This window comes from Echeneis naucrates, chromosome 21 (genome assembly GCF_900963305.1).
Source record: "Echeneis naucrates chromosome 21, fEcheNa1.1, whole genome shotgun sequence".
NCBI lineage: Eukaryota > Metazoa > Chordata > Actinopteri > Carangiformes > Echeneidae > Echeneis > Echeneis naucrates.
Window position 1 is genome coordinate 5,474,169 of NC_042531.1, and position 16,298 is coordinate 5,490,466.

At 40.7% G+C, this 16,298-nt stretch overlaps 1 protein-coding gene across 1 annotated transcript; it reads left to right on the forward strand.

Annotated features, from left to right (window-relative positions):
• Positions 1-13,469: 13,469 nt before the first annotated feature.
• On the forward strand, positions 13,470-15,107 carry nr0b1 (nuclear receptor subfamily 0, group B, member 1). Its single transcript, XM_029530298.1, has 2 exons — positions 13,470-14,243; positions 14,627-15,107. Exons 1-2 carry the CDS (start codon positions 13,562-13,564, stop codon positions 14,866-14,868), a joined length of 924 nt encoding a protein of 307 aa, XP_029386158.1. The 5' UTR covers positions 13,470-13,561; the 3' UTR covers positions 14,869-15,107.
• Positions 15,108-16,298: the final 1,191 nt, after the last annotated feature.

Sequence of the window (16,298 nt, forward strand, 5' to 3'; positions counted from 1 at the left end):
ATGTCACATCTAATCAAAAATGTGTTTTTATTAGATGTTTGACCTTCAGTGAGTTGAATGATGGATGCGAGACTTCAGGGCTGTTTTCACATTCATCTGTTCTCTGCACTCAACCTTAAACATAAATTTAAATAGTGTACACAACATGATGTCACATCACAACTAGTTTGGAAGGAAAGGGTGGCATAGTATTCATCTTACCAAAGTTTGATGTGTGAAAAGCGTTTGAACAGAAGAAGGAGACATCTATACATACAGGATCAAAATCTATATTTTTCCATGAAGGAGGAGTAAGAATTTAAAGATTGTTTTAATCTAAGTAAGTAAGAAGCATTTCTGTAGTAATAAAAACGTGGAGATCATTCAGCAGGTTTGTACCTTCACACTGTCTGTCTGCTGCTGAGAAGCTCGCTACAAGCCAATGCACCATAGTGGTGGTACAGAAAGCAACATTAAGTCATCTATTTAAAATGGCTAAAACATGATTTTTACCACACATTTTTATCCCTCTATTCCTGAAAATTAGGTTTTTAATTAATTTTCTACAACGTGTGCAGTTTAATAAACAGTCACAAGGGGGAAGCATTAACACTAACCCTATTAACCCTGGTGACTTTGACAGAGACCTTCCACTCCTCTTCACTCCTCCTCACCATCCACCCAGGCAACATTTCCTATCTGTCCTCTTCTGCTCTAAATCTATGATGTCATTAGGACTGAGTTATAACTCTGTAGCACGCAGGCAGCTGGGCATTAACGCCAAATGACACCATTTGTGATACTCTCTCCTCTACTTAGTAAACAAAATACAAATTTGAGATAAGGATATCTACACTTCATTAAATCTCTCAAGAAAATACTGCAAACGCACAAAGGAGGCCCTGGACAGATCTGCAAACCAGAAGATATGCACACTAAATGCAACTTTTTTTTTTTTTTTTTACATTTCCCCCTTTTTAAAGTACTTTGAAAGTCCCAGGACTCCATTCCAGCTCAATGCAGCCGTGGCCTTCTGAGCCAGTGTTTGATCAGCTTCCTTGTTTCCTGTCCAAACAGAAAGTCACAGGAGGAAACCGTGTTTACCAAGCTGAGCACTGAGTCGGAGCCCTGTGAAGTCTCAAGGCCGCAGAGACACATGTTTGGTATTTCTGCCTCTATCCGGACTGAACATTCCAGGTACATGCTAAGGGAACTGAGTCCTTAAAGACCTAAACAAAAACACACTCACATATAAATATCATTCAGCCATCGCCAGGGCCGGCAGTGTGACCATAATCAAACAAACTGTTTTCCACAGACCTTGGAAAAATGAAAAACAGACTTCTTGTTCCAGCAGAGGATGAGAAATGTTTAAAAGGATGAAGGTAAAGCGATATACAGCAGTCTCATACACTCAGGTTGTGAAAATTTGTTCACCGTACTACAGATACTATGCTGGTTTTTTACCTTTCCTATAATTAAGATTCAATCATTAAGAAAAAGTGAGACAAGTACTGAAGGAGAATATGTGAAATTAGAGCAGAAAGTGTATGGCAAACTGCAGTAATTTAAAAAAATGGGGGGGGGGGCACCTCTCTGATGGTCTAGCTATGAAGCTAACAGGGAAGGTGAAGTGTTGGAGCGTCTTTCAGAGGTTCATAAAGTAATTTCCTTGTCACAAAGAGCTTTTAACATGGAGGGCGGTAGACGCAAGGCCACAAGATTTCATATCAAAGCCAAGGTCCTAGATACACTCTCACTATTGTGGCTTTAATGCTCTGTAGCGCTCTATCTTGCCTTTATTTAAAAGGCTTTTTGCACACAGGATCCACAAGTCTGAGACCACATTACAAGTGGAAAAGTGGTCTCAGACTTTTGGACCAAGCTGAATGCAGCCTTGTTGATTAAAACTGTCCGATTTCTTCAAATTTTCTTACTTTCTGATTGCGTGGTTTAAAAATCCCAATCACAATTTGTCAAGGCCTCCTGATAGTCAAGATCTTTTGAGGTCTTTGCATACTTAGACACAAGCATACACACATTTCCTATCGTTGAATTGTAATATATGAATACTTTTTTTCCTCATTAAAATGTTTATGTAAAACTTGAAGAACTGCAACGCGCACACACACACACACACACACACACACACACACACACACACACACACACACATACACACCACACAATCAAGGCACTTAATTCAATTAAGATTTGTTCAGAGGCTGAGCTCTTACCGCAACTTTCTTAGACAGCCTTGAGCAAATGTGTTTTTTTTTTTTGTTGCTCAGATCATATCTACTGGAATGACCTAATGTCCAAGCAGCAGCGTGCTGGAACATTTAATGACAGCCCTGCTCTGAATCCGGCTGATTGACACTGAAACATGTAGGTGGTGGAACGAGAGAACACACATTTCCCGGTCAGTTAGCCACTCAAGGTTGCAGGGAGCCTGCAGCAGAGTGGGTGACCTTGGCTAAGCTAGAGCAGACTGAGAAAGACCCTGAGAGACAGCAGGGCAGCAGGATCTGGTGCTCAAAGGGCTGGGCAACATAATGTGGCAAAGCACGACTATATATTACAACACCCAGCACCCTTGTGAATGGCAACTGGCTGCTAAAACAGTTTTATTTACTCATGTTTATTCTCCTTCATATATTTGTTATGTATTTGTTGTGATTATTACCACAAATTAGTAATACGTTTGATTTTTTTATGTCTTGTTGGTTCAATTGGACTTTGATATTTTTATTATCTGATATTATATAAATTGCAAACTGTAGTCATACTATCTGTCTGTTAACAGACAAGTATGAATGCATTAGACTTAATTCTTTTGTCAAGGTTAATTGAGTTTGAGAGAACATTTATGGTGTTATTGTACAGTTTACATTTAATCATTTAGAGACTATTGTGCAACAGAATTACAATGAGTTACAATTTGACGCACAAGATTGCCGACACTAATGGAGATCTATGGTGGGCATCGGCTTTGTTGGCCAGACGTTTCTGCTAAATCGTATGGAAAAACTCCATCTGTCAATGTAAATCTGCACCATTCTGTATTCAAGTAAGTTTATATCCTACCCTCTGGTCAGAGATATAACTTTCTGAAATTAAGTCAAACAGTTTTTGGTCATCCAATCAACAACTTATAATTTTACCTTATTATTTTACCCACAGTTATTATTTTAGTATTTGTCTTTATCACATTGAACAATTAGTGGAGTCTAAATTGCATGTATGCTGCCAGCACTCTTTAAAGTGTCAGTTGTCTTGCTACATTTTCTTGCTGCAAGAAAACTTTTTTTCTTGTACAACAATAAACATTGGAACTAAATAGAATTGAACATCACATTTCCTCAAAGTTCAGGGGTTTTGAACTCAAGTGCACAATATTTACACACCATTTAAAACTGTCTTTCACAACCTCATGTAAAAGCTGAGGGAAAAAATTAATAAATATTCTAGTACTTCATACCTCCACAGAAAGCTCAAGGTTAATGTGCTTGAATAAAATGGAAAAATGTCCAGGTTGTCTCCTTTTGATGCAAAATGTTTGTGTATGTGCAATACACTGTACATTAGAAATAACCGCTGCCTGACATGCAAGTGAATTTCACCATGTCCATATCGAAGAGTTCTCTGTCATACTGTATGAATAGAGGCACATATGGAGTGAAACGATGTAGGGAAGATCACTCTTTGATGACTAACTTTCACAAAAGGTAATTAATGACATGGTGAAGGTAAAAGAGTGTTCACCTATTTTTTCCAGAAGTGAATGAAACCACTGAGGGGCCCCACGGCAAAGATGAGTCTCTACCCTTATTGATTTGTTTCTCCCACACACTGCACTGTGTTTGTCTTGGTCAGTAGTTACTATTAAGTTTGTTGTGAATTTACATTTACTTAGGCCTAGACAATGTGGACACAGAAAATATGCTGAAATAACATAAGCCTTAAAGCTGGATTTTAAATTAGAAACCTTCTGCAAAAAACTGGATTTTAAGGTCTCCCTTTGAGGGCTTTGTGCTGCTCTTCACGATCACACAAATTTTAGTAAAAGAAATATGCATATAATAATTGCCACACAATTAATCTGAAGCCTTTGGGGCCCTTGAAAGTCTAGGGCAGCAGCCTGCCATATAATCCAGCCTTGGCTGTTTCACCTCATTATTTCTACTAAATACTTTTCTCATAATTTCTGTAGTGATGTATAGGGTATGTTTTCATCTTACAATTTACCTTGAATGATCAAAATAAATAAATTGTTGAAAATCTAGCGGCCAAGACACACAGAAGACCTATAATACTTGCTAAGGTAGCTTGCCAAAAAAGTACCTTCTATAAACAGGAAGTTCATCAAGCTCAACTGGCGTTTAGTTGAGGTCTTAACCCTGGCAAAAGCAAACATATTTGTCAAGCAATACCCTGAAAAGAGAGGGAAATTATGCTGGTACAAATAAATGGTGAAGACGAGACAGAGTGATGTGCTAAAGCAATATATCCAGTTAAGAAAAGCCAACGGATGAACTTGGCAGGTCAGAAAGGAAAGACACATAATAAGAAAGAACCTCTGGTTATAAAACAATCTGTCATTGGATTGATATGGTGGAAATGTGACTTTAAATAAAGCGTCCCCACCTCTGACAGGTGACAGGGGTTTTTAAATAAATTTACCACGTTTCTTCTCAGGAAGAGAGGAAGACAGACCAACAAACATGGTCCTCAAAAACCTAAATGTGACCTCTGATCCAACACTGCACGGTGTGTTTCACATGTGCACCCAACTCATTGTCTGAAAATAAAGCATGTACATATTGAAAGATCAAGTCACGCTGGAGGCAGCTTTAAGTCGGCTGCATTTCACTCAGTGCTGCTATCAAACAAGCGTTCACTCCATTCTTTAAAAACAGGAACAAACTCATTTCTTTCAGGGGAGGTTAGCAGTTCAAGCCAGCCCCGATCAGGATATTGAATGTTTTCTACCTTGAAATATGACAATCGCTCTGTCTTCACTAGATAACCCAGCTACTCAGAAAACATCAAACCAAACAGCAGCAATCTGCTCAACTTTCACAAATAGTAAAATCACATCTTCTCACATTTCACTCATGTTACAAAGATAACTAAAACAAATGTAAGTACTTACAGACACTGGGTCCAATGAACTCAGGTAGGCACAATGGTAAAGGATTGAAATAAGGCCGGTCACATTGTCCACACACTGCTGCTTCCTGCGTTACATTTCCTCCATTTACAGACAACTTCCTGTCTAACCTCAAGTCTAACCACAACTCTATATCTTGAGTTCTGAGGGTGCCAGCTTTTCTCTAGTTATAAATATAGACCAGAACAACAATCTTCTGACCGTTTGCTGAGCTGATCCTAATTTCTCCAAGATGTTTTAACAATAATAAGCCACCGGCAGTTTGGAGATTTTCAACTGAACCATGAGTTGCACAAGTTTGAAAACAATTTTTTCATGAACTAAGATGAAAACAGAACTAACTTGTTACATGAAAATGTCAATAAAAATGTCAATGATATTTCTGCTTAAACTTAAACACAAGCGCTGCCCCAAAAATCACAAAACAACCAAAATAGCAGCTGAGAACAGTCCCCAAAACTCAGCAAAAAGGATGTTAGATATCAGCCTTAACTTTTAACTCCAGTTTTCATTGACAGTTTGAAAAAAACACATTTTTCAAATATTCTTTGTCTAATTCCCATTTAACATGAGAGTGTAGTGAAACTTCCTTATTTCTTCTATAAGCTTAGTCAAACCATCTGTTGCTCAATTGGCATCACAGACCTTTATGAGTCTGGCTGTGTTTGTGTTTGTCCTGCTCCAGACTCCACAAACTTGTTTTTATATATTAAATTATGATAAATTTCACAGCATAAATCAATCAAGTATAATAGAGCCAAGAAAAAGCCAGACAGCATCCATTATCTGAGGAAGTCTCTGTACGCTTAAGACGAGAAATCGCTATGAAATATCTCAATACATGTCAAATCTCTTAATTGCCTTTTTTTCCCCCAGCAATGTATTTTCTCTCACCTTTCACCTGTCTTCCCACTTTCCACCCCTCACCTCCTCATCTCCTCCCATGCTTTCTTTTGGCAAGTCAACATTATGATTACTGGATAATTTACCTCCTTATGCAAACATGACCCTGTCCTCGATATGCCATAAGTAAAAATATTCATACTGTAGTCACTGTGAGACCAACAAAGCATGAGATAGGAGGGACATAAATTATTCCTCCGTAGCTACAGTATTTCATATTTCACTGAGTAGCAATACAACACATCACACAGGCACTGACTCCCCCATGTCTAACATATGTTTCCGGTTACAGCTTTGTATATGCAAAAGGGACATTATGTCATTTTGTGACATGTATTTGGATAAGGTGAACAGATCAGCAAGGGTAAACAGAGGTGGACGGAAAGAAACAAGACGAAGAGAGAGATGCAGGTACATAAAATAAAAAAGCTCACAGGATTCAGGTGAGAATGTGCATTTTAATCACTGTTGTGCCGAGATGCGTTTATGATGCTGCTGTCGAGTGTATCCTGTGTGACTTACTGGGATAACACAGACGTAGTGAGGGAATTAGAATAAGGATGCATTATTCCCAAAATGAAAATAGCTTTAAACAGTGAGAGGAGTGAATGAAGTCAACCCATCGGTGTGGCACTGGGGCACTGGAGCTGTGTGACTTCAGCAGCACATACACCCTGGTGGGTTTGACCTTGGCAGCCTCTCCTCCTCCTCCCTACATGTTAACCCCCTCCCCAACTCTCCAGAGTCCCACTCAACCTTGGCTAATTATTTCATGTCCCAGTCGCATATGTTCAACACATAATTTATCCACAACAAGGACATTACAACACTGTAGTGTTCCGCCTCTTGAACCGCTTCCCACTCGCTTCCTTAATGTTGTTTAGATTGTGTTGTTGCGTGTATTTGTGTATGTGCAGGCAATAAATAGTTATTCTCAATGCCATAAATCTGACTGTTTGTACGTGTTGTGTGTTTTTTTTTTATGCAGTTATCATTCAAAGCCGCTTTAATCAATATTCTTACATTTAAAATGATCTTATAAAACTTTGGAAGCTCAGACGCATTGTGATAGACAATTGGACATAGACCAAATCTAAGATGTGTTTTAGAAGCCTGTAGTTTATAATCTGTGCACAGCAGCACATTTCTAAAATAATTTCTGCTGTTTAGCAGCAAGGCTTTTAAAACTGTCAAACTGACACTGCACCTCCTGAAAAGCAGCCCAAATATCAGTGATATTGTGTTGTGTTGATGTTGTGTCTCATCAATCCTACTGTATTCTCCATTTGAGAAAAGCACCATCACATTTAAACAGTGCACACCATATTATACATTCATCCCTAGCTTCGAGACAAGAATTTCCCTAAAACAGATGGGAATCTCTCTTAATGTCAGTGTAAATGTACATCAGTTTGCATACTATACTGTAGAACCCTTTGCCATCAAAATTGATTGTGAGTCATCCTTAGATTTATTCTTAGATCCTCCAAGTGCCTTTTAGACTAATCTAATCTTACCTTCTGACATGAAATGGGTAGCATACACAAAATCTCTGAACTCCTAATTTATTATTGCTGACCTTAAAGTAAATGAGAGATTGTATCACTGAGCATCCGTCTGCCTCACTGGAGGGTCAATGTTCAAATGAGCCCTTAGACACGAGAACAGCTGGTGTGTGGCCGTCTACTATCTCAGCTACTTGCTCGGGTGTAGAAGCTGCAGTTTGAGGGGCATCATGCCCCACATGGATGTCACTGTGACTCATCACGCCCTGTATTCACGATGGCTGGAAACAGCAGCCTTGTTCGAATTAGTGTGATTAAGGAGGAAATGGGAGTGGACACTTGAGACAACAGCAGGAGAGAATTTGACACAATGTAAAGACACAAATGCTAAAGTCTGACATACGAAAATAAGACAACTTATTCCTCAGACAAAAGGTCTGCACAAAAATGGAGCACTGGAACTAGTGTGTTACTGTGTCAGCAGCATTTCAATGTTATCTCTTTCTCAGTCACCCTGCTGATGTGCAGCTGAGGTGTAATATGCTGCTTGCCATAGAAGTGCTTCTGCCTAGGGAATAGAGTATTTTAGAAATTGTAGTATCAAATAAAAGTGCTGCTTAGACAAGAAGATAAAGCACTGAAAATATTCTAAAAGCAGCACACATTTAAAAGGATACTGGATTGTTTTGGCAGGCAGTGTCTAAAACTTTTTTTTTTTTCTGGTGGCCTCAGCACATCTTGTCCAGTTCCCTGCTGACTCCTAAATGACAGAGCACTGATCCGAATCTTCAGGTAATGACAACTTTACACAACTCTACGTCAAATACCCCGAAGCATCACTTTGTCTAGATGAGTGACTGTACTGATGTACTGGCCACCTTTGCAGAATCCTTTTCTTTGTGTATCGGTTGCTTATGGGATTCAGTTTTAAAGTTTTAAACAGAGAGATTTCATCTAATTGGAAGAAAAGTGATTTTGATAATCCTCATTTGAATTTCAATGGAGAACATTTTTTGTGATAAATTGATAATGAAGGTGGTTTTCCTCTAACTGCTCTCTTGCAGGTTTAAAAATATGAAGCACTGCTGTCACATTAATACAATACACTGCAATGCAACATGACACAATAAAAAACACCACTCAACAGTATCTGCATTACCTAAAACTTGGCTTTGAAGCTAACATATCTGCTGCTTGGTTTGTTGTGAACTAGGTTACCTTGACCTTAAAAAATGTTACACGAGGAGAGATAAACAGACTATGGACGATCATATCACAGGCGTGTGTTACGTGTGTGCGCATGTTTACCCACATTCAGTGAGATGTTCACAGCTGATGCAAACAGTGATCATTGCTCACTAAAAAGAGGCTCTCCTTATCTCCAAGCTGTTGCCGTTACCAAATTAAATCTACGACACAAATGTGATTCTGATCCCAAAGATCTCTTTGAAAAGAGACAGATGTTCCCCACCCTCCACCTGATATGATCTCTAGTATCATGGTTCACTGCTCGGACGATCTGAAGATCATTATGCTACGTCCATGTCACCATGGTCATGTCGCGAAGGAAGTACATTTATAAACAGCTCATTTGCAACAGCAAACGTATCTCTAGGAAAACATAATGGAGATTGGATTGTTGTCTATTGCTCTTTGTGATTACAGCAACATTAAACATTTTAAGGGTTGTCTAAAAACTGAGTCAGCTGAACTTGACCTAATTCCGCAAATCACGTATTCGTCTCTGAGGCTTTAAGGGAATTTAAACAGATATAATTAAATCTGACAGAATTGGCAATACTTCATCTCTAATCAATACAGATGTTTGGAGTGATTGTGCAATGGCCTGTCTCGCTCACACTTTGCCTGCATCATCATGTGTCCATCATTTAATACTTTTATCTTGGATCTGGCTGTGAGGGTAACAAAGGCACCACAGGGCTACGTATAGTACATAATAATAATACAATTATTATGGTTTCCATGTTAAAACAAATATGTGGCCATGTTAAAATTAAAATTCCCAATTCACTTTCCTATAATCTAAAAATTATATTTGGCAGCACTGCATTGCCAGCACAATTATGTTTACCTCTATTGAACAATGATCATTACTCTTATTTGTTGAGCTGTGATTCATCTTTCTGCATTTATTTTTTTGCAGTGTTTACTCTGTTTCAATAACTGCATTAATACATTTTTTCTGTTTCCGATAATAAATAAAGACAAATTTGAAGAAAAACATGCCTTTCATCACTTATCTAGCACGTCGAAAGCAAACTCGTCTTCTTTCTTCCTTCCTAACACACAAACACACACACTCATAGACTTTCACTCTGCTGTAAGTTGGTGACATGAGTCCTTGGAAAGTGCAGTATTCAATTTGTAACTATTATGGAGACAAGGACACAGTCCTTTATGTGAGCAGCCACAGAGAGAAAATGGAGGCAGTCACTATAGCAACCGCCAGAAGAGTGCCCAACAAATCAACAAACAATGCAGTACAAGACTTTTCCAGGGGAAACATTTAATGCAAAGCCTTGAATCATACAAAGTTGTCCTCTTAAGTTTCTGAGACCTGTCTTGGAGTGTCTGTGGGTATCTAAGCTCTGAGTGTTTGGTAGGGGGTTAGGGTTTTTCTTCACACTTCTGTTTCAAGGACACCTCAGCTGAATTTGCCAAAGCGCTGTCTTCTTGGGTCACGGTAACCTCAGAGATTCATTTGTGTGATCAGCCTTCAGGAAATGCTCACTGTTGCAAAAGTACATCACATAACAATCCTCGCTTATTGAAAACACTGTGTATTTACTTGAGCAATCTCCACCAATTGAAGAAGTTCAGACTTTTAAAGTAATGGGTTGCAGAGTGGAAAGTAGAAACGTAACTCAAGTGAGAGGCTAAAAAAATCTTTGAAAATCGATTGAGAGAATTTCTTCTGCTAAAACTGACGAGTTCATTTTGTCTCATTCCCGCTTCAGTTCCTTCACGTAGCGCTCACATTCCTCTCACTTCTGACCTTGCTATGAATTTCAGTGACAAAGCGCAGCACAGCTGATGCAGTCTGATTTGAATTGTCTGCGTGTCACAGCATTTTGTTTTAAAAGTGCAAATCAGATGAGTATATGTATGTGTGGCCACCAAGGAATAGGCCTGCAACTAATTTCCATTTAAACTAACCTTTTTTAAAATAAAAACCTTTTGGTTTGGCTTTTGGTGCATGATATTGTGGTAACGTTAGAAATGAGCAAGGTAAATAGACAATGCTGCAATACAGTGGTTTACTAGAAACAGACATATCCCTAAGGTTACATAATAAGGCTGTGAAAGGACCTCCCCGTGCAGAGCATTTTTAAACTGGGACTGGGACCAGCAGGCAATGGGCCAAAGAAAACATCTGCTCCGTATCACAAAAAATTGACAATGAACCTGACTTTTAAAGCTGATATCATGACTCTGACTACTTTATTTGATTTGTTATAGCTTTTGGAAAGAAACTTTTTTTTATTTTATTTTGGCAGAGTCCAGTAAGCAGCATGTTTTTGATGTCAAAGCTAAACTTTTATCCAGTTTTAACCTTTAATTTTCTTAAGTTTAAATTAGTTGTGTTACTTTTGTCATAGCCATTCAAAGTTTTCTACAAGTACCTTTCTATATCAACATTTTATTGTTAACTGCAGAAAATTGGAGAATTGTATGTCTACACTTAGATTTTTCTGGCCTCTTGTGTGGAAAATGTCTTGCAGTACCCAAGTCCTCCAATCTAAATAATTACAAGTTGATTGTCTTCTTCACTGTACTTCAAAAAGCACTTCCTTAATGGTAGAAGAACTTTGTTGTCATAGTTACAACGATAAACACTTGCTTTTTGTGTAAGGCTGATATGGATAACTATTAGTTTCAATAGCATGCCTACCCATCACTCAACCCTCCTCCTCTCTTTCTCCTGGTCTTGATATGTTTTTTTTTTTTTTACTTTCACCTGACTTCATCTTTTGCTCCTGTTGTTAAAGCTTAGACTACTAGAGGTCACCTGGCACTAAAAGCAATGGTGGCTCATAAGAAGAATCTTGTACAGATGACCTATGGGCTTTTCTACAGAAGAGCACATCATAACACAGTTGCAGTTTCTGTGGATGCTATGATGTTGTTCTTCTGTTGTATATTTGACAAAGTATCTCCTGAGAGAGTGAACCATGTTTGGATCATTTTTAATATTTACAAAAATGAAGCATTGTTTTGTTGGTTCGACCAATATGTTGCTGCAGATCAAGAGCTGGGCGCTGGTGTCCGAGAATTTGAACAAATAATTCAGGATTTATTTTATTTAAAAATCGGTCAAAAGAAAGACAGTAGTGATCTACTTAAGAAGACTTTGCACAAATTTGCTAAACAAAGGAAGAAAAGGAGGGCCCATGAACAAGACAAAGAGCGACACGGCAGTCTGTGTTTCTGCAACAAGACATAATGTAATCTCTCCTTGAGACGGAAGGATTTTTATAACCTGCCCTGGCTGGGCCTTGAGCAGAAGAAGAGACAGGCTGAGTGAAGGCTGTTTATCCCACGCTGTCCTTGATATAAACATGTGAAAAATCTCTGTTTTCTCTCTCAGCTAAATCAATACAAAGACATTTGGCCTCTGAACAATATTGTAACACAACTGCAAATGTTTTTCATCCTGCCTCCATTCATAGTTCTGTCCTTCAGTGAGAGACAGCAGGGGACACTGATGTCCTGCTCACCGCTATTGCATTAATGTTGCCATGCACTCAATGTCATCCTTTCTTTACTCTAAAATCAACCTTCTGCGGAGACCTTTGTGTCACGGTGTGACGGTATTTATTCGATAGCCACACACTAGATACGCCTGAATCTCTGCACCTTAAGTCAGGCTTTCTTAAAACTTTTCCTTTACTCTAGCACATTTTTCCCCATTCCGATACTTTCTTTCTTGTTAAACTCCTCTGTAATCACTCCAGATTTCCCCAAAGTCCCATCCTCCCGCTCTTGCTTTCTCAGGTAGCAGTCAACCCTAACCTGTGATCCCTCTTAGGAGCAATTAAGATAAACCTCTAATTCATCTGCTTTATCCCGACCTGTCTTTCTCAAGTCTCTCTTTCACTGACCTCCACTCCTCCTCTTCCTTAAGCCCATGCCTCCCTTCCTCCTCCCCTCTGCTTCCCCATCCTCCTTCAGTGACAGAGGCAAGGAGAGCATTGAATCATGACATCATAATTCACCAGCTCCTGTTTTCACGGTTAAATCAATATCAGTGTGTCCGAGTCAAGGTTGGAGGCTGGCCTTCACAGCTCAGCTCTTCCTACTTGTTTCTCATAGAAAATCATATAAATTGTCCCTAAAATAATTAAGCCTTCAGATCTGTCGCTGGCCTATATTTTTTACCAGCTCCTTCCTGACAAACAGTGCTGCCAGAGAGTCAAGGCAATGCTGAGAATAGAACTGAGCTCTGACTCCCCGTCTGTCTGTGCTCTCTCTACCTTCTTCCCTTCCTCATAAGTTTAATTAGCACAGTCTGTTCATTATTTCTGTTCACCTCAGCATTGTATGGTGGGTTACACCATCCCATCAGGCTTAAATTGTCAGGTGTTTAATATTTCATTTGAGCCTCTTAACCTTTAACATGTGAGCGAATGAGAGGGAGTATTCTGTATATTAGATATATTCGGTTTTTTTGTTTTGTGCAAAAAATGTCCTTTTATATGGTTGTGTGTTTAATGTGTGAGAGCACTGAAAGGTGTGTGTTAAGTGGAGTGTGTGTGTGTCAGATGGAGGAAACAGGAGGTGGGGAAGGAGGAGGTGCCTGAGCCTGGGGAGGCTGAGCATGCAGAGAGTCTGAACAAGCTTTGAGCACAGGGACAGACGGGAGCTAATATAAACGTGCTGCCCTTCAATCGGGGCTATCAGGGGCTAAGAAAACAGCGCTACCTGTGTCACTGACCTCCGGCGCTTCAAAGACAGCGGGACGCGCCGAGCTCCAGCGGCCATGGCCACGCTGGATGGCTGCCGCTGTCGGGATGCCAGCGGCCGAAACAACAACAGCATCCTCTACAGCATTTTGAAAAGTGAAAGCCTTGCTACCGCCGAGGAGCAACGACAACAACAACAACAACAACAACCACCCCCACAACAACAACAAACGATGCAACACTTGTTCCACAGGACTTCCTCCTCCTCCTCCTCCTCCTCCTCCTCCTCCACCGCCCTGGCTTCGCTGCAGGAGCTCCGGCAGCAGGCGTGCTCCTGCGGCTCCACGCGGCGCCGGGGGGTCCTCCGCTCCCCGCAGGTGACGTGCAAAGCCGCCTCGGCGGTTCTGGTGAAGACGCTGCGGTTCGTCAAAAACGTGCCCTGCTTTCGCGAGTTGCCGGAGGACGACCAGCTGATGCTGATCCGGAGCGGCTGGGCGCCGCTGCTCGTCCTGGGGCTGGCACAAGACCGGGTGGACTTTGAGACCACGGAGACCGTGGAGCCCAGCATGCTGCAGCGGATCCTCACCGGTTTACCGGACAGGCAAAGCGACGCTCTGGCCGGCCAGAGCTGCAGAGGAGCAGCCGGGGTGTCGGTCGTAGACATCGAGGCTATCAAAGCTTTTCTCAAGAAGTGCTGGAGTGTGGATATCAGTACCAAGGAGTACGCCTACCTGAAGGGAGCCGTGCTGTTCAACCCAGGTAGGTCTTATTAAACTTACTGAACACACGCTGTCAGAGCACCACAGACGCTATTTCCTAAAAATAACTTCCACTGATATTGAGCTATAGTGTGTTTGGAAATACAGGCCTGGTATTGATTTACCAAGCTTATTTGTGACATGTATCCAGAATGTTTTTGTCATCAGTAAACATCAATAAAATGTTTTGAGTGGCGTGAATCCACATACATATACAGCTCAGGTATCATTTCACATCAGAGTTTGAAGAGTTAATAAATATTTTGTACTCAAGGGACATTGAATCCAGTTCGGCTAAAGCGCTCTGTGTAGAAAACATACTGAACTATTCCCACTTTTTGCATTTCCTCTCACCCTCCTCTCCTGTCCTCCTGCTGACTCCAGACCTGGAGGGCTTGCGCTGTCTCCACTACATCCAGTCTCTGCGTCGGGAAGCGCACCAGGCTCTGAATGAGCATGTCAGGCTGATCCACCACGAAGACACAACACGCTTCGCCAAGCTGCTCATAGCTCTGTCCATGCTGAGGGCCATCAGCCCGCCTGTGGTCGCGCAGCTCTTCTTCAGACCCGTCATAGGGACCGTCAACATAGAGGAGGTGCTCATGGAGATGTTCTATGGAAAATAGGTCACAGCCCAATGAGGGCTGAGGTGAATTCAGCAGATCCAGCTGCCGGGTGGACTGAAATGCTCCAAAACTCTTATTGGGTAGCGGGTGAGGGCAGGTGAAGCGGATAACGGAGACTGAATTTGCAACTACTGTGTGTGGAAGACCTTCAAAGGCTGTGAGACGACCAACACAGACAAGAGACTGTGTGTATGCGAGAGAAAATGAGAGCGTGTGATGAGGGTAAGAGATGTGTTATAATAGAGGAAAAATACAAAGCAGCTGCTGGAATTCCTAATTTATTTGTTTTTATATATACTATTTTTCTATAATAAAAAGAATCCTCCCTGAGCAGTTTGTTATACTGTACTTTCCCCTTTTTGTGTGTGATATCAGCTCTCATTGCAGACATAACTTCCAGTTGGTCAAGTGTGACATCTTCTGTAGGAGATAATGTTGAAGTGCATATATCTGACATATATCGCCTTGAAAAAATCTGACTTCAAGCAATTCATGTCAGCTTCTGTTTATATAAGTCGGTGATATAGAGTTTATCCACGTCCACTAAGATGAGGCTACAGTTTGGTTATTCCCACATTCTTTTCACTGTCCAATACAGCAGGTGAGTATGAGCTGGAGGTCTGTAATCAGTCTTTTAAAAAACTGGTTAAAGGCCAGATTAAACCATGATCGTACAACAATATACCACATGCATTACCTTCCCCATCTCTCTCTCTCTCTCTCTCTCTCTCACACACACACACACACACACACACACACACACACACACACACACACACACACACACACACACAATAATGGTGTAGTAGAAAAAAAAAAAAAAAACGCCTCAGGTAATGTTCTACCCATCCCTCCTACTTTGGTCATTGAAGAATGTAATTTTGTGTTTGCTGACTAAAATGCCCCCAGCATAAAGGCTCTAGGGAAAGGTTGGAGGCCGATCTATCCAAAACCAGCAGAAGAAAAGGACCTGCAGGCTGCACATCAAGGCACCAGCTGTTAGATTCTGCGAATCGTGGTCATGATGTAGCATTTTGGTTCCATTAGTTTAACAGAGAACATAAATATTCACCTTGGACAATGAGGTACGGGCTTCCTGCTGTTACAGTACACACTGTCTGACCGGATGATTTAATGAACTGCAGCTTCAGGACACCAGATTCTCACCTCCAGCAGCTTTAATACCTGGTCGCTATTCAGAGGCCAGATGGTCTGTACCTGCAGTCTCTCCCTGGGTCTTTATTCATGCCCAGTCTGACACCATAACTTGGCCAAGAGGTTAGTGTTTAACATTTTAAATGTCCTGTTCAGTTTGCCATATAATCCCACACAAGTCCCCCACTCGGGCCTGGAGAATAAAGCCACTGTGGTGTAAACCCTGCATTTAAGATAAAGCCATAGTTTAAAAACATAAAAATAAGAGCAGCCCA